Genomic DNA, 26,592 nt, shown 5'->3' with positions numbered 1-26,592 from the left:
CTTCCATCCCTTCTGCCAATGTCATCTCTCACCCGGGCCTCGCCAGAGCACTCGTGGACCTCCCTTTAGTGAGGCCCAAAGTCTATCCCAGCCACACCCTGCGGTCCTGAGTCTTGAGTCCGTGGTTCTGGCTTTCACTCTGCTCTGCATCCCGACATTGCCCCCAGACCTCGACGCCCACCTCTTCAGCGAAGGCGAAACAAGGACACATTTTTCCTCCCTCTCTTCTCTCTTTCTTGTTTTCAGACTGCACTTTTTCTGCTGGCCGGATGACTCATTTCTTTGTCATCTCTTACCCCACTTGGCCTTTCCAGCTGCTTGAATCGCCTCTGCGTGATGCAGACAGAGCTATCGCCCTGCTGGGGTGAGATTCACTTGCATTGAATCAGCTCAAGGAGCAGGAAGGTCCAGGGAGGCCAAGGAAGAGAAGAGACAAGTCTCCAACTCTCTCAGGAGCAAAGACAAAAATATGCTCCTGCTCTCTTATCTCTTATTCAGATTGTTCAGTTGCAAAAGAGTTGAACACGATGCAGCGGGTGGTGCGTGTGGACCAGCCCTAGGTCGTGCTCCTCCTCCATCTGGTCCCCCCACCCCTAACCCCTAGTTATCCAGAAAGGGGGATGTTCCCAGGCAATGCCAACGTGCCCATACTGCACTCTTCACATTACAGTTTCCCGGCATCTGGCATTGCATTCCGTTTGGATGGACTTTGAGTTCTTGAAATAAAGAAGTAACTTGGTGGGCATCTGGAAAAAACACCTAAACTGATATCCCAGGCTGGGGTGCAGGAGCCTATCGAGGGGCTGGGTGGTGTGGACAGCACGATGAAGAAGGTCAAGTTCCTTGTACTCACTCGTTTGCTGTTTCATTCACAATTCCTGTGAAGTGGGAGCTCTCACCATCCTTGGGTCTTGCTTAAGAGTAAGGAGTGGGGTTGGCCGGGCGCGGTGGCTCACGCTTGTAATCCCAGCACTTTGGGAGGCCGAGGCGGGCGGATCACGAGGTCAGGAGATCGAGACCACGGTGATAACCCCGTCTCTACTAAAAATACAAAAAAATTAGCCGGGCGTGGTGGCGGGCGCCTGTAGTCCCAGCTACTTGGAGAGGCTGAGGCAGGAGAATGGCGTGAACCCGGGAGGCGGAGCTTGCAGTGAGCCGAGATTGCGCCACTGCACTCCAGCCTGGGCGACAGAGCGAGACTCCGTCTCAAAAAAAAAAAAAAAAAAGGAGTGGGGCAACCTAGAAATACATGAACATCAGGGAGAAATGGGGAGGGAGTTTCACATGAGCTATTTTTAAAAGATTAAGTAATGGGATAAAATTTAAAAGGGGAATTTAAGAGGAATTTTGGGAAGTTTTGAGAAACAGGAAATTTGAGGAAAGCTGAGAAAGAGAAGATCTGGAGTAAGTCTCTGTGATGAGAAGATTCCACCCCGCACTCCTGTTTTGGGTGGCCTCGGCTCCTGACTGCCTTTCTTCTGAAACTGCCTGGAGCCAGGGAGTAGCACAGCTGCTTCCTCCCGGTGACAAAGGGACCCCCAAAGAGCGCACTTCAGGGAGACCTCGGGCACTGCGGGCACAAAGGCTAGAGATGGCACTTCTGTTCCCTCCTGATGGGTCAGGTGCAGGGAGGCTGGGAGGATGCCAGGCTGGCGAGCCTCCCTCTGAGCTGTTTTCTCATTGGAATTGCTGTTCCCAGAGCCTCCTGCAGGCTTCCCTGGCCCTCTCCCTAGTCCCCTCTGCCTGACACAGAAGCCCGGGGAGAATCTGTCAGGCGTGAAATGTAGCGAGGCAAGGAGGGTGCTCAGCACCTCCCATGGGGGAGTGCTTTTTGAAGTAACAATCAAAGATCCAGAGCCGGACCAGGCAGGGAGGCAAGGCCTGGAAGCCCCTGTGCCTCCAGGCCCCTAGGACGCTCGGGGAGGGGGAGGGTGGGACCTGAAGTTGTTGTGACCGAAGGGAAATGAGTCAGGGAAAGAAACTCCATGCTTTAATTTTTGTGGATGAAGGAAGGAACAGGCCACCAGACCACAAAATAACACCCGACCGACTAACCTACTTTGAGCTGCCGAGGGCAGGATCACAGAGGAGAGGCAGATGGAAAGTGGGGCTCTGGGGCGCAGGAAGATCTGAGTCTTCCGACCAAACATCAGATGCCTCCCCTCCTTCCTGCAAATATGCACATTGCCGGATCTGTTGCAGTCTATGAAAAAGGAGACAGATGTTCCGGCAGAGCGGTGGGCAGGGGGCGATGGAGGTTGGGTTGGGGGGCCTCTGCTTTGTGGGGAGACCCTCAGGCAGGGGATTAGGCTCCATCCCTCGTGGAGGAAGCTGAGCAGTCTAAGGCAGGCTGGCTCTATGATGTGCTGGCAATAAAATCCCAACGGCTTCCGCTGCAGAAGTCCAAGAAGACATGACTGCGGCTCCATCTAGTCAAGCCCAGGGCAGGAATTCCCTTCCAGGAAACCAAGCCAGAGCGCTGTGGTCTCTGGGCTGCCAAGACGTCTCAGAAATGGTCTAACCCTTCAGCCCACAGAAATCTTTGGGCAAAATTATCTCCCAGCATTGACAGATGAATGGATAAACAAAATGTGTTCTATCCCACAGTGGAGTATTACTCAGCCTTAAAAAGGAAGGAAAAATGCTGGGTCAGTGGCTCACACCTGATCCCAGCACTTTGGGAGGCTGAGGAAGAAGGATCATTTGTGCCCAGGAGTTCGAGACTAGCCTGGACAACATAGAGAAACCTTGTCTTTACACACACACACACACACACACACACACACACACACACTCTTAGCCAGGCATGGTGGCGCATGCCTGAAGTCCCAGCTCTTTGGGAAGCTGAGGCAGGAGGATCTCTTGAACCTGGTGGGTCAAGGCTGCAGTGAACCGTGTTCGTGCCACTGTACTCCAGTCTGGATGACAGAGTGAGACCCTGTCTCAGAAAAAAAAAAAAAAAAAGAAAAAGAAAAAAAAGAAAGAAAGAAAGAAGAAAGAAAAAAGAAAATAAGGCAGCCGGGCGCGTTGGCTCACGCCTGTAATCCCAGCACTTTGGGAGGCCGAGGTGAGCGGATCACGAGGTCAGGAGATCGAGACCATCCTGGCTAACACGGTGAAACCCCGTCTCTACTAAAAATACAAAAAAATTAGCCGGGCGTGGTGGCGGGCGCCTGCAGTCCCAGCTACTCAGGAGGCTGAGACAGGAGAATGGCATGAACCCAGGAGGCAGAGCTTGTAGTGAGCCGAGATCATGCCAGTGCACTCCAGCCTGGGCGACAGAGCGAGACTCCATCTCAAAAGAAAAAAAAAAAAAGGACATGCTACAGCATGGATGCACCTTGAAGACATTTGCAAAGTGAAATAAACCAGTCACAAAAGAAGAAACACTGTCTGATTCCACTTCTATGATGTATGTAGAGCAGTCAGGTTCATACAGACAGAAAGTAGCAGCGTGGCTGCTGGGGAAAGGGGAATGGGGAGTTATTCTTTAATGGCTACAGAGTTTCAGTTAGGGGTGATGGAAAAGTTCTGGAGATGGGCGGTGGTAATGGCTGGCTGCACAGCAATATGACGTGCTTAATGCCACTGAACTGTGCACTTAACATCGTTAAGGTGGTAAATTTTGTGTTATGTATATTTTGCAACGATAAAAAATACATAGTTTCTAGAATCCTCTTCTAGATGCGTGTCTGGCGTTTCTGCCGCGGGGCTGGCCCTGGAGGAAGCCAGCCAGGACGATGTTGCAGCTTCTCCTCCTCTGTTGCCATCATGGACCTCTTGCATCCCGTGATCAAGCTCTTTTTTCTCTCCTTCCAGAATTTAAGGGACGCTGTGAAGCAATCATGAATGCAATGAAGAGAGGGCTCTGCTGTGTGCTGCTGCTGTGTGGAGCAGTCTTCGCTTCACCCAGCCAGGTTGGTGTCCAGGATTCCTGTGTCCCGCCCCTCAAGGCTGCAATGCTTCCAGAGGGGTCTGTGTCCATCTGGGCCACGGAGGTGGGAATGCTGTCAGGGAGCAGAGAGGCACAGGGACGAGGGGCTGGCATTGCTGTGGAGCACACAGCACACACTCCCTTCTGTACAGCAGACTCTGTATTTGGGGGCCCAGTGCAGAGCCCTAGGCACTTATTTTGACCTGAGTAAGCAGTTAATTCCACTCCCTGCCTGTGACTGCCTTTTTTTGCAGCTGTTTTTAAAGAATGTATTTGAATTAATCCATAAAGTACAGTTGTCCCTCATATCTATGGGGTATTTGTTCCAGGACCCCCAACGATACCAAAATCCAGGGATACCCAAATTCCTCATATAGAATGGTGTAGAGATTGCATATCCTATGCACACCCTCCTGTATACTTTAAATCATCTCTAAATTACTTATAATACCTAGTACAATGTTAATGCTATGTAAATAGTTGTTATAATGTATTTTTAAATTTGTGTTATTTTTATTGTTGTATTATTTATTCATATATTTTTTGGAAACAGGGTCTCACTCTGTCACCCAGGCTGGAGTGCAATGGCACAATCATAGCTCATTGCAGCACCAAACTCCTAGGCTTAAGCCTTGGCCTCCGAAAGCTCTGGGGTTACAGGTGTGAGCCACAAGCCCAGCTTATATTATTATTTTTTATTTTTCTGTTTTGGTTGAATCCACAGACATGGAACCTGCAGATATACAAGGTGGACTGTATTTATAAAAGACAATGCAGGACAAGGCACAGTGACTCACACCTGTAATCTCAGCACTTTGGGAGGCCAAGGTGGAAGGATTGCTTGAGCCCAGGAGCTTGAGACCAGCAATATAGTGAGATGCTGTCTCTACAAAAAAATTTAAAATTAGCCGGGTGTACTAGTATGCACCTGTGGTCCCAGCTACTCAGGAGGCTGAGGCGGCAGGATCGCTTAAGTTCAGGAGGTTGAGACTTCAGCAAGATATGATTGTGCCAATGCACTCCAGCCTCGGTGACAAACTGAGATCCTGTCTCAAAAAAAAAAAAAAAGAAAAGAAAAAGGCAATGCAAGTGCCATGAGCCACAGCAGAGGCGAGCTGCCCTCATGGTGCCTACTCTCTAGCTGAGATGGAAGCACTACACACACTCTCTGAAAATGCCTAGCAATAAAGGGCCTCACGGAAGTGCAAACTAACCACACCTCTCCCACAGGACCCTAGACGGGGAGAGCCAGGTGACTGCCTGGAGTAGACGGGCAGCTGCAACTCCATTGCCCAATATGGTGGCCACTTACCATGTGCAGCTTCTTAAATTTAAAATAATTAAAGTTAAAAATTGTTTCTCAGTCCCACTGGCCACATTCAAAGCACTCGGTGGCCCTGTGTGGCTTCTGTCGTGGACAGCACAGACAGAAAACATTTCCACCATGCAGAAAGCTCTTCTGGACAGAGCCAGTCAGGAAGGAGAGGAAGAATTGGACTAGGAGGCAGGAGATGGACTTTCACTTGGGCCAGTTACCTGAGGGGTCTCTGAGCAGGGGTATCTGGCCGGCAGGTTCATGTGGGCTTCTGGGTTGGCCGCCTTTACTCTTAGTACACCTGGCATGTGCTGATCCTTCCTCCACCTCTGGTTTCTTCGCAGGAAATCCATGCCCGATTCAGAAGAGGAGCCAGATCTTACCAAGGTCGGGTGAAGCTGAGGGGTGCATGGGGTCATGGGGGCGGGAGGCAGGGTGGGGTGCAGGGTGCGTCACCCACCCACCACCTGCCTTCTTCCACCCACCACCTGCCTACGGTGTGACAGTGCCATTGCAGCATGATTCTACAGAGATGCCTGTGTCGGCACCATTCTCCCATCAGCTGCGGCCACTGGGCGGGTTCTGATTCTGAGGGGAGCAGAAACAGGTGTCCCCCAACAAGGAGCCAGGCTGTCAGGGATCACAACCTAGCGGGGGCTGAGGGGGGAGGCCACTGGCCCAAGGTCCTGGTTATGCAGATCAGAAGGCAGAGCCCAGGAGAGAGCAAGTGGCTTGCCCGGGGCCACACAGCCACCAGCAGCAGGGCCAGGGCAGTCATGGCCGAGGCCAGCCCCACGCTCTGGGTCTCATCCTAGGCTGTGATCCCACCACAGTGCACCGGCAGCTTTGGTAACAACATCCCTGTGTATCCATTTCCCTCTGTTGATCCAACCGGGATGTCCCAACCGGGATGTCCCACCCAGGCAACCCCTAGACATGGTGGGGTCTCTAAGTCCACATCTAGAGTTGACTCTAGAAGGCTGAGGAATGCGAGGCCCAGCTTCAGGTCCAAAACTACCAACTTAGGCCCTCAATTTCCCTCCTTCACGACCCAGTTTCTTTGAGTCTGGAAGACTCTGCAATACCCTTTGTAAAGGTGTTAAAAAGGGTGACTCGCTCCCCAGAGTGAGTCACGCCTCAGCTCTTGATGCCTTCGTTGTTGGATGGCACCCTGCTTCCTACCAGGGTATCCTGGCCTCAGTGACCTCAGAAGCAGGAAGGGTCTGACTTACAGTGGGCACGTGCTACTTCTTTAATTAATTGAAAGTAAAGTTGTTGTTTTTTAAGTTGGCATTCTGGCTTGAAAACAGAAAGATGGCATGAAAATATTAATGGGAATACTTCAACTATTTTCATTATGCCAAAAATACTTGGAGAAGTAGCACATTTTCTGCAAAGACTAAAACGTCAATTTTCTTTGGGGCCAAAAATGCATCATTTCTGTGTGGTAATACTTATGTGGATAAAAAACTCTGGTAGACAGTTATGCATATATATATTTTTTGGTGAATTACAATGAGAACAAGTCCAGGTGCAATGGCTCACATCTGTAACTCCAGCACTTTAGGAGGCAGATCCAGGAGGATGGCTTTTTGCCCAGGAGTTCAAGACCAGCATGGGCAACATAGTGAGACCCCTCTGCCTCCCCCGCCCCACCCTGCCTCTACAAAAAAATTTAAAAATTAGCTGGGTGTGATGGTATGCACTTGTAGTCCCAGCTACTTGGGAGGTTGACGCAGGAGGACTGCTTGAGCCTGGGAGGTAGAGGTTGCAGTGAGCCAAGATAGCACCATTGGACTCCAGCCTGGGTGACAGAGACCCTCAAAAAAAAAAGAAAAAGAAAAAGAAAAGAAAAGAAAAAATTAGGCTGGGCATGGTGGCTCATGCCTGTAATCCCAGCACTTTGGGAAACCGAGGCGGGTGGATCACTTGAGATCAGGAGTTCGAGACCAGCCTGTCCAATATGGTGAAACCCCGTCTCTACCAAAAATACAAAAATTAGCTGGGTGGGCACCTGTAATCCCAGCTACTCGGGAGGCTGAGGCAGGAGAATCACTTGAACCCGGGAGGTGGAGGTTGCAGTGAGCCAAGATCGCGCCACTTCACTCCAGCCTGGGTGACAGAGTGAGACTTTGTTTCAAAAATAATAATAATAAATAAATAATAAATAAAATAAATAAATCATATGAGAAGATACTCAATGGCACTCAGAAAAGAAATGCAAATTTATTTTATTTTATTTTATTTTGAGATGGAGTCTTTCTCTGTCGCCCAGGCTGGAGTGCAGTGGTACAATCTCGGCTCACTGCAACCTCCACTTCCTGGGTTCAAGCAATACTCCTGCCTCAGCCTCCTGAGTAGCTGGGATCACAGGCGCCTGCCACCATGCCTGGCTAATTTTTGTATTTTTAGTAGAGATAGGGTTCCACCATGTTGGCCAGGCTGGTCTCGAACTCCTGACCTCAAGTGATTCGCCCACCTCGGCCACCCAAAGTGCTGGGATTACAGGCATCAGTCACCGTGTTCGGCCAGTATTGGTTATCTTGTTGTCTTCCAGCTGTGTCTCTTCAGTAAGGGAGTATGCAACGCAGTCTATAGAAAACAAGTGAGGGAGTTTTCTCAGTAGGTGCAAGGGTGGTGAGGCATTTCATTTTGAGTCATACTCTGATGAGGCTGGCCTGTCTTTTCTCATAGTGATCTGCAGAGATGAAAAAACGCAGACGATATACCAGCAACATCAGTCATGGCTGCGCCCCGTGCTCAGAAGCAACCGGGTGGAATATTGCTGGTGCAACAGCGGCAGGGCACAGTGCCACTCAGTGCCTGTCAAAAGTATGTACTGAGGCTGGGAGGTGGTGCGTGCCTGAGATCCCAGCACTTTAGGAGGCCAAGGTGGGAGGATCGCTGGAGCCCGGGAGTCCAAGACCAATCTGGGCAACATAGCAACTCCCCTGTCTCTACAAAAAATAAAAAAATTAGCCAGACCTGGTATGTAGTCCCAACTACTTGGGAGGCTGAGGCAGAAGGATCACTTGAGCCCAGGAGTTGGAGGCTGCAGTGATCTATGATTGCGCCACTGCACTTCAGCCTCGGTGACAGGGCAAGCCCCCATCTCTGAAACAAAACAAAACAACACAAACAAAAACAAAAACACAGAAAAGCCCAGTACAAATCGACTTCAAGCTGAGGCTTCCAGTTCAGGGGTCCAGTCTCATGAGCCCTGTCTTTCATGGTCCACTGCAAGTTCAATCTTCAAAAGGAGCCTCCAGGCCTGTTCAGCCTTAGGTGGAGGTGAAGGTAAGAGCAGGAAAGGGAGCGAGACCAAATGACCTCCGGCAAATGCCCGCTTGCCTCAGTTTCCTCATCTGTAAAGAGGTGAGAATAATAGTACACACTTCATGGTTTGCTGTGAGGATTAAATTAGCTAATTTCTGTAGACTGTACAACAGTGCCTGGCACGTAGAGCACATTCTTAATATTTTAACTCACATCATCCTTGGAGCTGCTTTGAAAGTACAGGGGACCCTTGAACAACACTTGTCTGATCTGCAGGGTCCACTTATGTATGGATTTTTTTCAAATCAAAGGCAGGATGAAAACAATATTTGTAGGATGCAGAACTTGTACACGCATGTTCCATGCTGTGGGACTTGAGTGTGTGTGGATTGTGGTAGACAGGGCTCCTGGAACCATGGCCCGAGCACACAGAGGGAGGCTGTCATTAGGGGCTTCCTTGTTTATACTTGACAGGTTGCAGCGAGCCAAGGTGTTTCAACGGGGGCACCTGCCAGCAGGCCCTGTACTTCTCAGATTTCGTGTGCCAGTGCCCCGAAGGATTTGCTGGGAAGTGCTGTGAAATAGGTGAGTAGGTGGGAGCATGTGAGACGAGCTGAAATCCCACCTCCTGAGTCTCCCCCGCCCCCGGAAGGAAAGGCAGGGTGCGATGGCAGGGCCAGGGGTGGGGGCCAGAGATAGGGAAGGCGCTTCTGCCATGGGTCAGGAAGCACAGTGCCAGGCAGCAGGCAGAGCCTAGGTGTGACCCTGAATCCAGGCTGGCACCCTTGCCACCCAGCCTGTGGCTTCCAAGCCAGCCTGCATCAGGCCTGGGGGAGGACAGGGCAGAGAGGGGAGCCTCCTGAGGGCTGAATGAAAGGGGATTCCCATGTGAGGCATCCATGCCCTGCTCTCCGTCAGATACCACGGCCACGTGCTACGAGGACCAGGGCATCAGCTACAGGGGCATGTGGAGCACAGCGGAGAGCGGCGCCGAGTGCACCAACTGGAACAGCAGCGCACTGGCCCAGAAGCCCTACAGCGGGCGGAGGCCAGACGCCATCAGGCTGGGCCTGGGGAACCACAACTACTGCAGGTGAGGGCACATCCCCAAGGAGGGATTCCCCCTGTGAGAAGCTGCTACAGCTGGGGAAAGATTCTGTCAGATCCATCAGGGTTCTCCCAAGAAACATAACCAATAGAGGATGGATGGATGGACAGACAGATGATAAATAGATGATAGATGGATTGATGATAGACAGATGATAGATGATAGGTGATAGATGATAGATTGATAGATGATAGATGATTGATAGGTGATAGATTAGATAAATAGATGATACATACATGATAGATGATAAATAGATGATAGATGGATAGATGATAGATGGATGACAGATAGATGATAGGTGATAGATGGTAGATTGATAGATGATTGATAGATAAATTAGAAAAATAGATGATAGATACATAAATGATAGATGGTAGACGGATGATAGATGATAGATGGATAGATGATAGATAGATGATAGGTGATAGATGATAGATTGATAGATGATTAGAAAGATAAATAGATGATAGATACATAGATGATAGATTGATAGATGATATATGATTGATAGATGATAGATTAAATAGATGATACGTAGATGATAGATAGATAATGATAAATAGATGATAGATGGATAGATGATAGATGATAGATTGATAGATGGTTGATAGATTAGATACATAGATGATAGATACATAGATGATAGATAGATAGTAGGTGTAAGATGATAGATGATAGAGAGATGATAGATTGATAGGTGATAGAGAGAGAGAGATAGAGAGAGAGGAGAGAGAGATAGAGAGAAAATGTGTGTGAACCCAAAATATCTGGGACAGGTCTCAACCAATTTAGAAAGTTGATTTTGCCAAGGTTAAGGACACCCCCGTGACACAGCCTCAGGTGGTCCTGAGGACATGTGCCCAAGGTGGTCAGGGCACAGCTTGCCTTTAGATGTTTTAGGGAGTCATGAGACATCAATCAACATGTGTGAGATGTACATCGGTTTGGTCTGGAAAGTTGGGATAACTCGAAGCAAGAGCTTCCAGGCCATAGGTAGATAAGAGACAAAAGGCTGTATTCTGAGTCCTTGATCAGCTTTTCACTGAACACATAATTGAGTCTGGCTCAGTTGATCTGCATTTTTACATAAACAATAGGGCAGAGGAGGCAATCAGATATGCATTTGTCTCAGGTGAGCAGAGGGATGACTTTCTGTCCTGCACCTGGGAAGATAAGCGATCCATTTACAATGCCAAGGTGAGAGTCAACAAAACTGTTTTAGGGTAAAGACCTTTAGGCCTGCAAGGAATGTCCTTGCAGGGAATTAAAAACAAAAAACAAAACTTTGCAGCTATCTTATTGAGGAATAAATGAGAGGCAGGTTTGCCTGATGTAGTTCCTGGCTTGACATTTCCCTTGCCTCACTGATGTTGGGGTCCCGAGATTTATTTTCCTTTCACACTGGATAGATAGACATTTATGTTAAGGAACTGGCTGACGGGATCGTGGGGGCTGGCAAGTCTGAAACGTGTAGGTAAGCCAGGCTGGAAGTGCAGGCAGAAGCTGAGGCTGCTGTCTTAAGGCAGAATTTCTTATTCAGGAAACCTCGTATTTGCTCTTAAGGCCTTTAAGTGATTGGACGAGGCCCAACTACATTATCTAGGACAGTTTCCTTTTCTAAAGTCAACTGGCTGTAGATATTAACCACATCTATAAAACACTTTCACAACTCCTAAATGAATGTTTGGTTAACTGACTGGGTGCCACAGCCTGGCCAAGTTGACATATAAGACTATTCCAGTCCACACCTTGTCAGCTTGGCACCCACGTGCATCTCCTTAAACCATCCTTCACCTCCAAGTAAACACAGGAACAAAATCATACTCCTGCCTAACATGATACAACTACCAGTGTACAATCAAAAATGCACTCCCGGCTGGGCGTGGTGGCTCACGCCTGTAATCCCAGCACTTTGGGAGGCCAAGGCGGGTGGATCACCTGAGGTCAGGAGTTCAAGACCAGCCTGGCCAACATGGTGAAACCCTGTCTCTACTAAAAATACAAAAATTAGCCAGACATGGTGGCAGGCACCTGTAATCCCAGCTACTCGGGAAGCTGAGGCTGAAGAATTGCCCAAACCCAGGAAACAGAGGTTGCAGTGAGTGGAGATGTGCCGCTGCACTCCAGCCTGGGAGAAAGAGCGAGACTCTGTAAAAAAAAAAAAAAAAAAAAAAAAATCACTCCCCATTCCTCCAGAAAAGGATACCAAAGTCCTTGGGTCCTAGAGAAGAGGCTTCGCCTTTGACCTACCCTGGCCCTCCCCTTGTCTGATTTTTCAGAAACCCAGACGGAGACTCAAAGCCCTGGTGCTACGTCTTTAAGGCGGGGAAGTACAGCTCAGAGTTCTGCAGCACCCCCGCCTGCTCCAAGGGTAAGTGGCAGCCACACCGCCTTTCCCTGAGCGTCCCTGGGGGAGGAGAGTCCAGGAGGACAGGCCGACAGCCCTCCTGCACCTGAGGGGAGAAAGAGGGAGGCCAGGAGTGAGTCATTTTTGTTGCAGAGGAAAGAAGGACAGGACTTAGGTCTGTGCCTGGGCTTGGCCTCTGACTGGCTATTTGTCTGACCTGGAGCTGATCTCCTCACACTCTGACCCTCAATTTCCTCCTCTATGGAGGAGAGGATGGGGCTGAATCAGTGGTTTTCAGTCCTTTTGAGAATGAATGGAGAGTCTCCCTTTTTTGATTAATAGGTAAATGGGGCTTTCTCTCTCTTTCGCTCCCTCTCAAACCTTTTAATGCAAAAAAAAAAAAAAAAAAAAAACTTCCAAAATTGAAAAAAAAATATATTAAGTTACAAGACCAGGTGCAGTGGCTTATTCCTATAATCCCAGCACTTTGGGAGGCTGAGGCGGGCGGATCATCTGAGATCAGGAGTTTGAGACCAGCCTGGCCAACATGGTAAAACCCTGTCTCTACTAAAAATACAAAAATTAGCCGGGTGTGGTGGCGGGCACCTGCAATCATAGCTACTCAGGAGACTGAGGCAGGAGAATTGCTTGAACCTGGGAGATGGAGGTTGCAGTGAGCCGAGATCATGCCACTGCACTCCAGCCTGGGTGATAGAACAAAAAACTGTTTCAAAAAAAAGAAAAAATTGAAATGCTAAGTTACAGAAAGGTACTATGAATTCAGTGGTGCTTGTACAAATCATTACGTTATTTATCACATTTATCACAGCACTATGAAAGATTTTTTTTAAGTTCTAAATATATATGGGCCAGGTGCAGTGGCTCGTGTCTATAATCCCAGCACTTTGGGAGGCTGAGGCGGGAGAACTACTTGAGCCCAGGAGTTTGAGACCAGCCTGGGCAACAAAGTGAGACTCCATCTCTACAAAAAATACAAAAATCAGTCAGGTGTGGTGGCTCGTGCCAATGGTCCCAGCTGCTTGGGAGGCTCAGATGGGAGGATCGCTTGAGCCCAGGAGGTTGAGGCCACAGTGAGCAATGATTGTGCCACTGCACTCCAGCCTGGGTGACAGTGAGATCCTGCCTCAAAATAAATACATAAATATGTGTTTGTGTGTGTGTATATATATATATATATATAATATACATATATTAAATTTATATATGATATATATATAAACACGCACCAGCTATATGCATTCAGTGCCTAGGTCCACGGGTGATGTCTGTGACTCTGAAGACTTTACGGTCACTCTACAGCATCCTCCCCATCCCCCATGGTCTGGTCTGTATGAGGACTCGCAGATCTAGATAATCTTGAAAATCCCTTGCATTTATGGTATTTATTTATAGAGGTATGCTTTGTCAGTTTCAGGTGGGGAGAAAAAAATGGAAAAACGGGGGAAATAGATGAAAATAGGCAGCACTCTCTGGCTCATACCCTCCTCCTTCCCAAGCCCATCATCAGATCCTCAGGACACTGGCAGACACAGTCTGAGAAATAACCCCCACCCCAGCCCCACTGAAGCACCTTGGTTCACTGCAGCCTGTTAAGTAACACAAGGAAACCCCTACCGGCTTTTAAAGCAGCTTCAGAAACAGCCCCCACTCATGGAACGTAGCAGCCTTCCTGCTGAACCTGAAGATGCCCCCAGACTCTCTCTCAACATAGCAATCTAGGGAGCCACTTCCAGTGGAGATGAAACCCTCTTGCCATCTCTAAGTAAAAGGACTCAAAGAGGGGGAAAAAGGCTCAGGCCGGGCACGGTGGCTCACACCTGTACTCCCAGCACTTTGGGAGGCTGAGGCGGACAGATCACCTGAGGTCAGGAGTTCAAGACCAGCCTGGCCAACATGGTGAAACCCTGTCTCAACTAAAAATACAAAATTAGCCTAGCATGGTGGCGCATGCCTGTAACCCCACCTACTCAGGAGGCTGAGGTAGGAGAATCGCTTGAACCCGGGAGGTGGAGGTTGCAGTGAGCCGAGATCGCGCATTGCACTCCAGCCTGGGCAACAAAAGGGGAAGTGTGAGGTGTTACACTCTTCTCAGTGCCGGGCTAGCGGCCTCCAGCTTTCCCAGCCGGCAGCTCCACTTCAAGTCCCAGCCCTGACTTGCATGCTTCAGAATTTGTTTTTGTTTCAGTTTGAGAATTCTTTTCTTCTAGGAAACAGTGACTGCTACTTTGGGAATGGGTTAGCCTACCGTGGCACGCACAGCCTCACCGAGTTGGGTGCCTCCTGCCTCCCGTGGAATTCCATGATCCTGATAGGCAAGGTTTACACAGCACAGAACCCCAACGCCCAGGCACTGGGCCTGGGCAAACATAATTACTGCCGGTAGGTAGCACAGGGGCGGGGGGTTCAGGTCTTGGCAGAACGTGGGATTAGGGTATGAGATGGGGGAAGATCCAATGCCTCAAGTTGCATGACAGACCCAGTGCGTGGGAAGCACCCATGGATATTATCTAGTCCAACCTCTTCACTTGCTAGAATAACACGTATTGTGAAAAGCAAGGTCTGCCAGTTTTCCAACCTAAATCCCAAGTTAAGGGTCCTGGCCTGTAACCATTTAGTCCTCGGCCGTTCTCATGACATCTTTATTCCAATGATTTGTAAGAGTTCCATAACACGACAGCTCACAGTTCTGTCCGACAACCCTATGAGATTAGAACACTACATTGCTGATTGGATAACATAGTTAAAGAGAAGTTCTCCTAGGGTGGGGGTGTGCCACAAAGTCAAGATGAACTTGGCGTCCTCCCTCCCAGCTCAGTGGTTTTCACTGGTTTACTGAGTCTTCTACTCTTACATGGCCTGTGATGTGACTGAAAATGGGATTGAAAACCTTAAACTCCTGGCCTGGTGTGGTGGTGCATGCCTGTAATCCCAGCACTTTGGGAGGCTGAGGCAGGAGGATCTCTTGGGCCCAGGAGTTTAAGACCAGCCCGGGCAACATGGCAAGACCCCATCTCTACAAAAATTAAAAAATAAGAAGATAAAAAGGAAACCTTAAACTCTCTTATCATTTAGGAATCCTGATGGGGATGCCAAGCCCTGGTGTCATGTGCTGAAGAACCGCAGGCTGACGTGGGAGTACTGTGATGTGCCCTCCTGCTGTAAGGGCTGGGCCCCGGCTGCCTCCCTGCACCTGGTCTCCCTTCTTCACCATCTCCTCGCCACTTTCTAGGCCTTCATGGCTGTCTGGTGCAGACTGTGTGCCTACCAGACTTCCAGGCTGGGTGGGGAGGGGGCTTCCATGACTGAAGCCATGGTGGGTGGGCGGGTGTCCATGTCCCATGCATGGGGGTGGTCGGAAGGGGCGAGAAGAAAGAAAAGAACACAGCAACCTCTCTGAGAAGTCAGTAGACTCTCCCCGCTCTCTCTAGACGCCTCTATTGGTGATGCTGAGAGTAATGGGGAATGAGGAGGAGGCCTCGCATGCATGGCTCCTTAGATAATAAAATGCCTTCGGCCGGGCGCGGTGGCTCACGCTTGTAATCCCAGCACTTTGGGAGGCCGAGGCGGGCGGATCACGAGGTCAGGAGATCGAGACCACGGTGAAACCCCGTCTCTACTAAAAAATACAAAAAAATTAGCCGGGCGTGGTGGCGGGCGCCTGTAGTCCCAGCTACTCGGAGGCTGAGGCAGGAGAATGGCGTGAACCCAGGAGGCGGAGCTTGCAGTGAGCCGAGATTGCGCCACTGCACTCCAGCCCGGGCGACAGAGCGAGACTCTGTCTCAAAAAAAAAAAAAAAAAAAAAAGATAATAAAATGCCTTCACCACATTCGTCCAACAGCGTGGTGGAGGTAGTCTTCCTACCTCCAGTTTACTGAGTAGGAAGCAGTCTCCCAGACGCCAGGTGGCCTGCCCAAGCTCACTGGGCGCTGGGAGGTAAAGCTAGGGCCTGCCCTCATGCCCTCTGACCCCAAGGCATGTACTTCTGCTGTGAGATCTTCCACGTTTCCTGCTGACCTATTTCACACAGGGGAGCTGGCTCATGATGTGGGTGAGAGACAGGAGATTCAAGTTGGTGCATATTGTTAAAAAATGAAACTTTAGTTTGGAAATGGCCAGAGAGTAGGTTATTAATCAGCTCCTGTGGACACAGATCAGCCAGAATGTTCCCCAAGGAACACAAGTCCAGCTGGGACGATGAGACACAGACCACCAGCTAACTCACACCCAAGGGCATTAGTATGAGTCCTCAGTGGTCCATGTCCCTAAGCTCCTCAGAGCTGAGCAGGTGGGGACGTACCAGGAAAGCTTTGCAAGGAGGCAGGATTGTACCTGGGCCTTGAAGCATGGGTAAGGTTGGGCAGATGGAAAAGAAATGAGCAGACATTCCTCAGAAGGAAGCTGCAATCCTTTATTTCTTAGGCCAGGAAATGGCTGTAGGAAAACATTAGAAGGAATGAAGGATGGCAGATCCCCAGTTTTGAAGTCAAACATACTTGGGAACTAATCCAGGTGCCATTGCAACCTTGGGCAAAAACATCTCCGCCTCTTGAAACTCATCGCTGTGGGAACTAAAGAGAATGTATGGACAACACTCAGCATGCTGATCCCACCAAGTGAAAGTTGTGGTTTTACAGCCGTGCAGATGGCCCCTCACTCTACCTACACACGTGCAGGAGGCCTGTGGGTCTGACGGCCTCCTCGTCCTTTCCTCCCCAGCCACCTGCGGCCTGAGACAGTACAGCCAGCCTCAGTTTCGCATCAAAGGAGGGCTCTTTGCCGACATCGCCTCCCACCCCTGGCAGGCCGCCATCTTTGCCAAGCACAAGAGGCTGCCCGGAGAGCGGTTCCTGTGCGGGGGCATACTCATCAGCTCCTGCTGGATTCTCTCCGCCGCCCACTGCTTCCAGGAGAGGTAGGGGCTCGGAAACCCAGTTGGTTTTTCCACCCTCTAACGCCTAGAAACCAAGCCCTTTAGGGGAAATCCCACAGCAAAAATAGCATTCTAAGGCTGTTTCTCCACCAGGTTTCCGCCCCACCACCTGACGGTGATCTTGGGCAGAACATACCGGGTGGTCCCTGGCGAGGAGGAGCAGAAATTTGAAGTAGAAAAATACATTGTCCATAAGGAATTCGATGATGACACTTACGACAATGACATTGGTAAGAGCTCGTCATTCCCAGCTCCAGTTCACACTCAGATCACACAACACACCCACATGCACTCACCTGTGTTTACACACGCGGGCCTCCTCCTCCAGCCCCTGCCCCTCCTGCGTGTTCCTCGCCTCCCAGGGACGCGGCCCTCACGCCAGCTCACTCCTCCTTTCTCCCTCCAGCGCTGCTGCAGCTGAAATCGGATTCCTCCCGCTGTGCCCAGGAGAGCAGCGTGGTCCGCACTGTGTGCCTTCCCCCGGCGGACCTGCAGCTGCCGGACTGGACGGAGTGTGAGCTCTCGGGATACGGCAAGCATGAGGCCTGTAAGTGGAAGGAAGTCTCAGTCCCATCCTGTCTGCGGGACAGCAGGGGAGGCTGCGGTCCACCAGAGGAAAATGGGGTCAGGAGAGCGAAGTTCCAGCCCCGGGTCAGGCACTGACGCCAGTCCCGTCTCCCTGTGCCGTGGGGGCCGGTCTCTGCTGTCTCTGCCTCACAGGGACACTGCAGGCCAGGAAAGGACACAACAGTATGAGGGCCTCGAAGTGCTGCAGGTGTTGGGAAGGTTCTGAGTAGGAAGTGGAGTACAGTCGCTAAGCGTGTGGGTTCTGGGAAGCTGGAGCTGCACAGACCTGATTTCAAATCCCACTTGCTGAGCTGTGTGACCGCGGACATGGATTTTTATTTTGAACTGCTCCCAGCCTCAGTTTCCTCATTGGTAAAGTGGAGATAGAAATATCTCCCTAATTAGATTAGGAGGGTTAAAGGAGATAATATTGAACGAATGGTTGTCAGCTGGGGTGATTTTGTCCACCAGGAAACGTTTGGCGAGGTCTGGAGACGTTTTTGGTTGTTACAGTTCAGGGTGAGGGTTAACACCGGCCTTCAGTGAGTGCAGCCAGGGATGCTGCACACTGCAGGGCTCAGGACTGTCCCCGTCCTCCACAACAGGGACCTGCCTGGTCCAAAGCATCAGCAGTGCCACTACGGAGGGGCTGTGGGTTCAGTCCCAGAATTCTGCTGTTTTTGTGGGTCAAAACGATAAAATACCGGCAGTATCATAGGATTCGAGCTAATACATGTTGAATCTTGATCAATGTTAGCTATTATTGGAAAATTTGGCTTTCTCTTTCAAAAAGGTTTATAAATAACTTTCCCTAAAACCATATGATGGTTCTCCCCTTTCAGTGTCTCCTTTCTATTCGGAGCGGCTGAAGGAGGCTCATGTCAGACTGTACCCATCCAGCCGCTGCACATCACAACATTTACTTAACAGAACGGTCACCGACAACATGCTGTGTGCTGGAGACACTCGGAGTGGCGGGCCCCAGGCGAACCTGCACGACGCCTGCCAGGTAACCAGGAATGGCGCGCCCATGCTGGGCACAACCCAGGGGAAAATGCCCCTGGGACAACAGGTTCTTCACCAAGGAAAAAAGTTATCACCAGAGTAGAGTGATTTCCTCTTAGTGATACGCCTGGGGATTCTAGATGAGGGCCTCAGAGAATAAAGCAACTGGAGGAAGATCAGTCTCCTAAACCTAAGAATTCTAAACTGCAGGAAATTTCCCCAGGATCTGCACAGGCAACTCCGCCTATACAGGATTTCCTTTCAGCCCAGGCAGTTGATTGACTATTGAAGTGATGGAGAGAGCCACACAATTAAGAAACGTTTGCCACAGCCTGGTGTGGTGGCTCATGCCTGTAATCCCAGCACTTTGGGAGGCTGAGGCGGGAGGCTCACCTGAGGTCAGGAGTTCAAGACCAGCCTGACCAACATGGAGAAACCCCATCTCTACTAAAAATACAAAATTAGCCTGGCATGGTGGCACATGCCTGTAATCCCAGCTACTCGGGAGGCTGAGGCAGGAGAATCGCTTGAACCCGGGAGGCAGAGGTTGCAGTGAGCCGAGATTGCACAATTGCACTCCAGCCTGGGCAACAAGAGTGAAACTCGATCTCAAAAAAAAAAAAAAAAAAAAAAGAAAAGAAATGTTTGCCTCTGTTGGTGCTAGAGAATTGGAGTCTGCTTTGTAGAAGGAGAAGGCAGAAAGGCAACTTACTGGGAAGCAGGATCTAGATGATATGAGAAAGAAGTTTTCAAAACTCACATTCAGCCCTGATACCCTGGGAAAGCACACTATTTGAGGTCCTTTGTGTAGGCATCCTATCAGAATTAGTACTTATATTTCATGATTAGCCAGATACTGGGGTATGGGAGGACAGGCCAGCCTGCTGATATTAAGACCTACACAGAGCCAAGGAATTGATCTTCCTCAGACATTTCAGTGCCTGCAGCGTGCCAAGCTCTCCTTTAGGTGCTGGGGGTAGAAGAGATACAAAGAGAAGTGAGGCCAGGCTCTGGTGCTGAAGGATGTGTGGGCTTTGTTTTTGTAAGGCAGTCATATCAGCGGTTTCCCCTCTGATTCCATGACAGTATTTAGTTTCTTTTTGAATGGTTTCTTCAGAAACCTCAGCTGTACCAACTTACAGTCCAAAAACAAAAAGGTTGTACCAAAGTGAAACCATTATCTATCTGCAAGCTTAGTTAAAAGCAAAACCAAATCATTTTAATTCAATATAAGAACAGCTAACAATTACCAAGAGTTTTACTAGATGTCTTCCAGTGCTTTTCATGCATTCTTCTACTGAATGCCATAACCACTCTTCGGGTAGTATGAATATTATCTCTATGGTACAGATAAGAAAACCGAAGCATGATTAGTCTAAGGCCATCAGCTAGTAAGTGGTGGAGCCAAGCTAGCGTTTTTGAGGCCTGAAACGTTTGAGTAATTAACTGTACTTTACCAGAATAGATACAGCCTAATCCTCCAGAGGACCAAGATAACTGAGATACAATTTACCCACTCTTCAGTAAGTCTCCACTTAACAGCATGCCTGGAAAAAATAGGTTCTTATAAACTGCAACTGTAGGTGAAATGACGCATAACAAAACCAATTGTACCATCATCAGCTAATTCCAAAACCAATTGTACCATCAGCTAATTCCAAAACCAATTGTACCATCAGCTAATTCCAAAACCAATTGTACCATCAGCTAATTCCAAAACCAATTGTACCATCAGCTAATTCCAAAACCAATTGTACCATCAGCTAATTCCAAAACCAATTGTACCATCAGCTAATTCCAAAACCAATTGTACCATCAGCTAATTCCAAAACCAATTTTACCATCAGCTAATTCCAAAACCAATTGTACCATCAGCTAATTCCAAAACCAATTGGACCATCAGCTAATTCCAAAACCAATTGTACCATCAGCTAATTCCAAAACCAACTGTACCATCAGCTAATTCCAAAACCAACTGTACCATCAGCTAATTCCAAAACCAATTTTACCATCAGCTAATTCCAAAACCAATTGTACCACCAGCTAATTGATATAAACAAGAGTTGGTCAGGTGCAGGGCTCATGCCTATAATCCCAGCACTTTGAGAGGCTGAGGCAGGCGGATCACCTGAGGTCAGGAGTTCGAGACCAGCAGTTTGAGACCAGCCTAGCCAACATGGTGAAACCCTGTCTCTACTAAAAACACAAAAATTAGCCAGGTGTGGTGGTGCGTGCCCGTAAGCACGAGAATTGCTTGAACCCCGGAGGTGGAGGTTGCAGTGAGCTGAGATTGCGTCACTGCACTCCAGCCTGGGTGGGTGACAGAGTGAGACTCCGTCTCAAAAAAAAAAAAAAAAAAGAAGATTGAAGTTCTTGTGGCAATGTTTCTAGTCATAAAAACATCAGCAAACTTCTAAATAAAGATCCAAAACACTTCTAACATTCAATATTGAAATAAATGTGATCTATACATTTAAGAAAGGTTAATAAAAACAAACATGGTATTTATTTACCCAACTTTTGGAGAATAAGTGAGTGATGGTGGTCATAATAGTGGTGGGTTAATTCAGGGAATAAATGTTTGCAAAGCAAAAATGGTAAGGAACACCTCTTACTACCATGAAGTTCAAAAACAATCACAAATAGGGCAGGCTCCCTGACTGCCTCCACACCTCACTGTTTATCGTCATTCATTCGTGTATTTATCACAGACTAGACAGATTTTTACTTTACAACACTTTGTATTCATTTTCCAACCTGCTTATTCCAGTTCAGGGTCTCAGGTGGGGGTGGCCAGAGCCACCTGGCAGCTCAGGGTGCCAGGCGGGACCAGCCCTGGACAGACGCCACCATCCTATCGCAGAGCCACTGACACCCACACTCACTCAGACTGGGCCCACGTAGACACATCCTCAGTTGGCCTAACGTGCAAGCTTTGGGATGTGGAAGGAAACCGGGGTACCTGGACAAAACCCAGGCAGACAGTATCCCCAGACAGGAATTGATTTTTGTTTTCCTCATCAATGTTATAATGAAATGACATTGAATAGAATATTATTGAAGGGCCTGCTGTATTCTGAAGGTTACAGTGTTCATGCTGCACATACTGACTTTCTCCAGATAGTCTGCTTTTTTTTTGCAAATGCCAAACCTGCTATCTCCTTTGCAGGGCGATTCAGGAGGCCCCCTGGTGTGTCTGAACGATGGCCGCATGACTTTGGTGGGCATCATCAGCTGGGGCCTGGGCTGTGGACAGAAGGATGTCCCGGGTGTGTACACCAAGGTTACCAACTACCTTGACTGGATTCATGACAACATGCGACCGTGACCAGGAACACCCGACCCCTCAAAGCAAATGAGACCCCGCCTCTTCCTCTTCAGAAGACACTGCAAAGGCGGAGTGCTTCTCTATATAGACTTCTCCAGACCCACCACACCGCAGAAGCGGGAGGAGACCCTACAGGAGAGGGAAGAGTGCATTTTCCCAGATACTTCCCATTTTGGAAGTTTTCAGGACTTGGTCTGATTTCAGGATACTCTGTCAGATGGGAAGACATGAATGCACACTAGCCTCTACAGGAATGCCTCCTCCCTGGGCAGAAAGTGGCCATGCCACCCTGTTTTCAGCTAAAGCCCAACTTCCTGACCTGTCACCGTGAGCAGCTTTGGAAACAGGACCACAAAGATAAAAGCATGTCTCAATAGTAAAAGATAACAAGATCTTTCAGGAAAGACGGATTGCATTAGAAACAGACAGTATATTTATAGTCACAAGAGCCCAGCAGGGCCTCAAAGTTGGGGCAGGCTGGCCGGCCCGTCATGTTCCTCAAAAGCACCCTTGACATCAAGTCTCCTTCCCCTTTCCCCACTCCCCGGCTCTCAGAAGGTATTCCTTTTGTGTACAGTGTAAAGTGTAAATCCTTTTTCTTTATAAACTTTAGAGTAGCATGAGAGAATTCTATCATTTGAACAACTAGGCTTCAGCATATTTATAGCAATCCATGTTAGTTTTTACTTTCTGTTGCCACAACCCTGTTTTATACTGTACTTAATAAATTCAGATATATTTTTCACGGTTTTTCCAAAATCAGAGTAGAATTGTTTTGTTATAGATGCTGTATCCCACTCCTTATTCATGTGCACATTTTAAAATCATTTGGAATTCTGCTTCACTCGCTTAACATATACACAACACCTGTAACACATAAGGCAATGGGCTAGGTGCTCCAGACTGGGAAAAGGAGGGACAGGGATGTTTGGTGTGATGGGATGATACGGCATTTAGAGAAGTACCAAGGTACAATGGAGCCGGCCACAAAAGGGCAGACTTGCAGTAGAATTCAGTTGCAAGAGGGATTGGGGAATCTTAAGGAAAAAATAGAATCTTAAGGAAAAAATAACTGGGTAAGATGTGTACTGTGGACAGGTGTGGAAAAGGCACTCTCCATGGAGGTATGAATATCTAGAGGGCCAAGAGAGGGGAGTACAGGGAGAAATGAGGAGTTGAGCTTGTCTGAAGTGAACTTCAGGAAGAGGAACATAGGCTGGAATTTAGATTATGGGGGATCTGAACACCAAACTGAGTTTGGACTTAATTGACTTAATTCTGTAGGCAACAAGGAGCCATGGAGATTGTGCTCAGGAAAGTGAGGAACTGGGCATGCCTTAGGAAAATTAACCAGGGGGTGGCTGGCAAGCAAGCAGACAGCAGGAGAGGAATGCTGTGGGGATAGGGAGAAAGAACCTCACATGACCTTGCTAACACAGCAACATCCCAACCGTAGGTTCGGCCTAGAACCTGGTATTTGGGCCATCTGTTTCCCATTCTGTCTTAATTTTCTGCTCATTAGAAAGAACCCCTAAACCAGTCCACACAAGTATGTTATCTAAGTAATGTTGCATTCTGCTTCTCTTAGACTACTTTTTTTTTTTTTTTTTTTTTGAGACGGAGTCTCACTCTTTTGCCCAGGTGCTATCTTGGCTCACTGCAAGCTCTGCCTCCTGGATTCACACCATTCTCCTGCCTCAGCCTCCCGAGTAGCTGAGACTACAGGTGCCCGCCACCGCGCCCGGCTAATTTTTCGTATTTGTAGTAGAGACGGGGTTTCACCGTGTTAGCCAGGATGGTCTCCATCTCCTGACCTCGTGATCTGCCCGCCTCAGCCTCCCAAAGTGCTGGGATTACAGGCATGAGCCACCACGCCCGGCCCTCTTAGACTACTTTCTACTCGCGAGATGCAACCCCATTCCTGGATGCTGCCTGGCAGCTTTTGTTCTCGCTGACATCCTAGTTCCAAGAATAAATCGGATGCTGCAATGCTGCTGTTGGGCATATGCTGACACAGCTCCTCAGAGAGGAGAAAGGTGGTCGTTTCTCTGATGGAGTTGTCAGAACTGCTCAGTTTAGAGGTTCTTGGAAGAAAAGTCGTTTAAACTCACAAAAGAAAGAGATTCTTTAACGCCCAAGAGCTTGATTGGGGTGGGGGAGGCAGTGGGGGACATCCCTGAAGTGTTGAAGTCCCTAGGCCAGTAAATAAATGCAGGTCACAGAGACTTAAGTCACAGATTTCTTGACTTCAGACTGCTCACTTGCAAGTTCTACAATTTTTTAGACAGATGTGTATCTCAGCCATTTCAGAAAAACATTGTTTGAGGCCAGGAACAGTGGCTCATGCCTATAATCCCAGCACTTTAGGAGGCTGAGGTGGGTGGATCACTTGAGGCCAGGAGTTCGAGACTAGCCTGGCCAACATGGCGAAACCCCATCTCTACTAAAATACAAAAGTTAGCTGGGTGTGGTGGTGCACGCCTGTGGCTCCAGCTACTCGGAACACTGAGGCAGGAGAATCGCTTGAGCCTGGGAGGCAGAGGTTGCAGTGAGCCGAAATTGTGTCACTGCACTCCACCCTGGGCGACAGAGCAAGACTCTGTCTAGAAAAAAAAAAAAAGAAAGAAAAAAAGAAGAAAAACACTGAGGACCAGTACGAAGGAACCCCTAGCCACTGAATCTCCAGCAGAAATTCAGCCGGTTTCATCCCTTCTCCCTTTGCAGGACAAGCTCTTCTTCAGGATTAATGAAATGAACTGAGGCAGTGAGGCCCCTGGGGATGGAAATGGGAGGTAAAAAGGCCCCAGCATTTCTCCCACGCAGTCTTGGAACCACAGAGTAGATACAGACAATCGCTCAGAAGAGGCCTCTTAATGAGAGACAGGGCCCCAGCCCAGCGATGCAAATTCTAAAACACGCTCAAAGAGCAACACATCATTACGGGGAATGGGTGTCAGGGGAAATTAAAACATCTCCTCATTATTCCCAGATAGTTAATAACACAAATAGATGGTAACAGTCCAGGAGAACAAGATCTCCAGGTACCTGTGCAACTCTTCTTACTGGGTGAAGACCTAGAGGAACTCTTGGATGGTGACACTGTACCCTCTCAGAGCCCTAGTCACGTCTGTTTATCAAAAAGTGCATAAAACTTTTTGTTCCACTTAACTTCAAAAGCCAAAGACTCATGCAATCCTCAGTACTTAGGATCTTGGAGGAAGTTTCAGAGTTTGAAATTAAATGTCCTTTTATTTTATTTTGAGATGGAGTCTCACTTTTTTTGCCCAGGCTGGAGTGCAGTGGTGCGATCTCGGCTCACTGCAACCTCCGCCTCCTGGGTTCAAGAGATTCTCCTGCCTCAGCCTCCCCAGTAGCTGGGATTACAGGCGCCCGCCACCAGGCCCAGCTAATTTTTGTATTTTTCAGTAGAGATGGGTTTTGCCATGTTGGCCAGGCTGGTCAAATTTCCTTTTAAAAATTTTAACAGGGCCGGGTGCGATGACTCACGCCTGTAATCCCAGCACTTTGGGAGGCAGAGGCGGGCGGATCACGAGGTCAGGAGATCGAGACCATCCTGGCTAACACAGTGAAACCCCATTTCTACTAAAAAAAAAAAAAAAAAAAAAAAAATCAGTGGGGCATGGTGGCGGGCTCCTGTAGTCCCAGCTATTCTGAGGCTGAGGCAGGAGAATGGCGTGAACCCGGGAGGCAGAGCTTGCAGTGAGCCGAAATCGCGCCACTGCACTCCAGACTGGGCGACAGAGCGAGACTCCACCTCAAAAAAAAAAAAAAAATTCGAACAGTTGGCCAGGCGCAATGGCTCATGCCTGTAATCCCAGCACTTTGGGAGGCCGAGGCGGGCAGATCTCAAGACCAGCCTGGCCAACATAGTGAAATCCTGTCTCTACTAAAAATACAAAAAAAAAATTAGCTGGGCATGGTGGCAGGCGCCTGTAATCCTAGCTACTCGGGAGTCTGAGGCAGGACAATCGCTTGAACCCAGGAGGCGGAGATTGCAGTGAGCCGAGATCCCGCCACTGCACACCAGCCCGGGCAACAGTGCAAGACTCCGTACCCCCCACACAAAAAAAACAAAAAAAACTAACAATTGAAATAATGAGTATTGATGGCACGGAGTCCCCACCTACCGGCCACAGAGAAAAGTACATGTATACAACCAACTTCCTGTCCCACCAACAGGGTCAGAGCACCGGGAGCACAAGCTAAGAGAGTCTGGCTGAGAGGGAGAAGGGGTGGAGCACTAGCTGGCACTGAACACTCACAGCGAGTACGCATTGAGTTTTAAGGCTTTTTGATGGCCATGAGATGTTTATAGAAAATTGTTACAGGTGTGGCATAACAATCGACTCCCGGTGCCTTATCTTGTAAGAAGCCTCTCCCGGAATAAAGACGCCAGAGTACTGCGACACCCTGTTTCATGCCTGAATTAACAAGAGAAGCAGGTCAAGAGAATGGGGAAAGCGCTAGACTAAATGCCGGCAGCTTCAACGGTTTCGTCTTTTAAAACCCTGGTGAAAAATAACCAGGTGGATCTGGACCTTATGCTCACAACCCTAAAAATGGCGTTAGTATCAGCATCTGCTATCTTCCAGATGTGACCAAAGAATCAATCGAAACACATGCTTTAGGTCTGCTGGCTGGACAGGACAGAAGCAGTAAGATCCTCCCGAGTCGATGAGTTCCTTACTCACTGCTTCTACTGAGGTATGAGTGGCATAGCATTATTGTTAGTTCTGGTA

General features: G+C 48.7%; 1 protein-coding gene across 5 annotated transcripts in view; it reads left to right on the top strand.

Moving 5' to 3' along the window:
- PLAT (plasminogen activator, tissue type) overlaps positions 1–22,591 on the top strand; it is a 101,374-nt gene extending 78,783 nt beyond the window's left edge. For 3 of the 5 annotated variants that reach the window (XM_063610973.1, XM_063610974.1, XM_055296070.2), the window contains 13 exons: positions 3,820–3,917; positions 5,594–5,636; positions 7,944–8,081; positions 9,000–9,110; positions 9,444–9,618; positions 11,913–12,004; positions 14,209–14,380; positions 15,074–15,159; positions 16,719–16,914; positions 17,026–17,162; positions 17,339–17,479; positions 18,342–18,508; positions 21,674–22,591. In XM_063610973.1, coding sequence (XP_063467043.1) covers positions 3,846–3,917; positions 5,594–5,636; positions 7,944–8,081; positions 9,000–9,110; positions 9,444–9,618; positions 11,913–12,004; positions 14,209–14,380; positions 15,074–15,159; positions 16,719–16,914; positions 17,026–17,162; positions 17,339–17,479; positions 18,342–18,508; positions 21,674–21,832 — 1,689 coding nt within the window. In that variant the 5' untranslated portion in view covers positions 3,820–3,845 and the 3' untranslated portion in view covers positions 21,833–22,591. The remainder of the gene's footprint in view (positions 1–3,819; positions 3,918–5,593; positions 5,637–7,943; positions 8,082–8,999; positions 9,111–9,443; positions 9,619–11,912; positions 12,005–14,208; positions 14,381–15,073; positions 15,160–16,718; positions 16,915–17,025; positions 17,163–17,338; positions 17,480–18,341; positions 18,509–21,673) is intronic. The other 2 variants (XM_055296072.2, XM_055296073.2) reach the window with 2 other exon arrangements.
- The last annotated feature ends 4,001 nt before the right edge of the window (positions 22,592–26,592 follow it).

Source organism: Symphalangus syndactylus, chromosome 10 (genome assembly GCF_028878055.3).
Source record: "Symphalangus syndactylus isolate Jambi chromosome 10, NHGRI_mSymSyn1-v2.1_pri, whole genome shotgun sequence".
Classification (NCBI taxonomy): Eukaryota; Metazoa; Chordata; class Mammalia; order Primates; family Hylobatidae; genus Symphalangus; species Symphalangus syndactylus.
The sequence above is the reverse complement of the archived record's forward strand: the minus strand, read 5'-3'. Positions and strand labels throughout refer to the sequence as shown.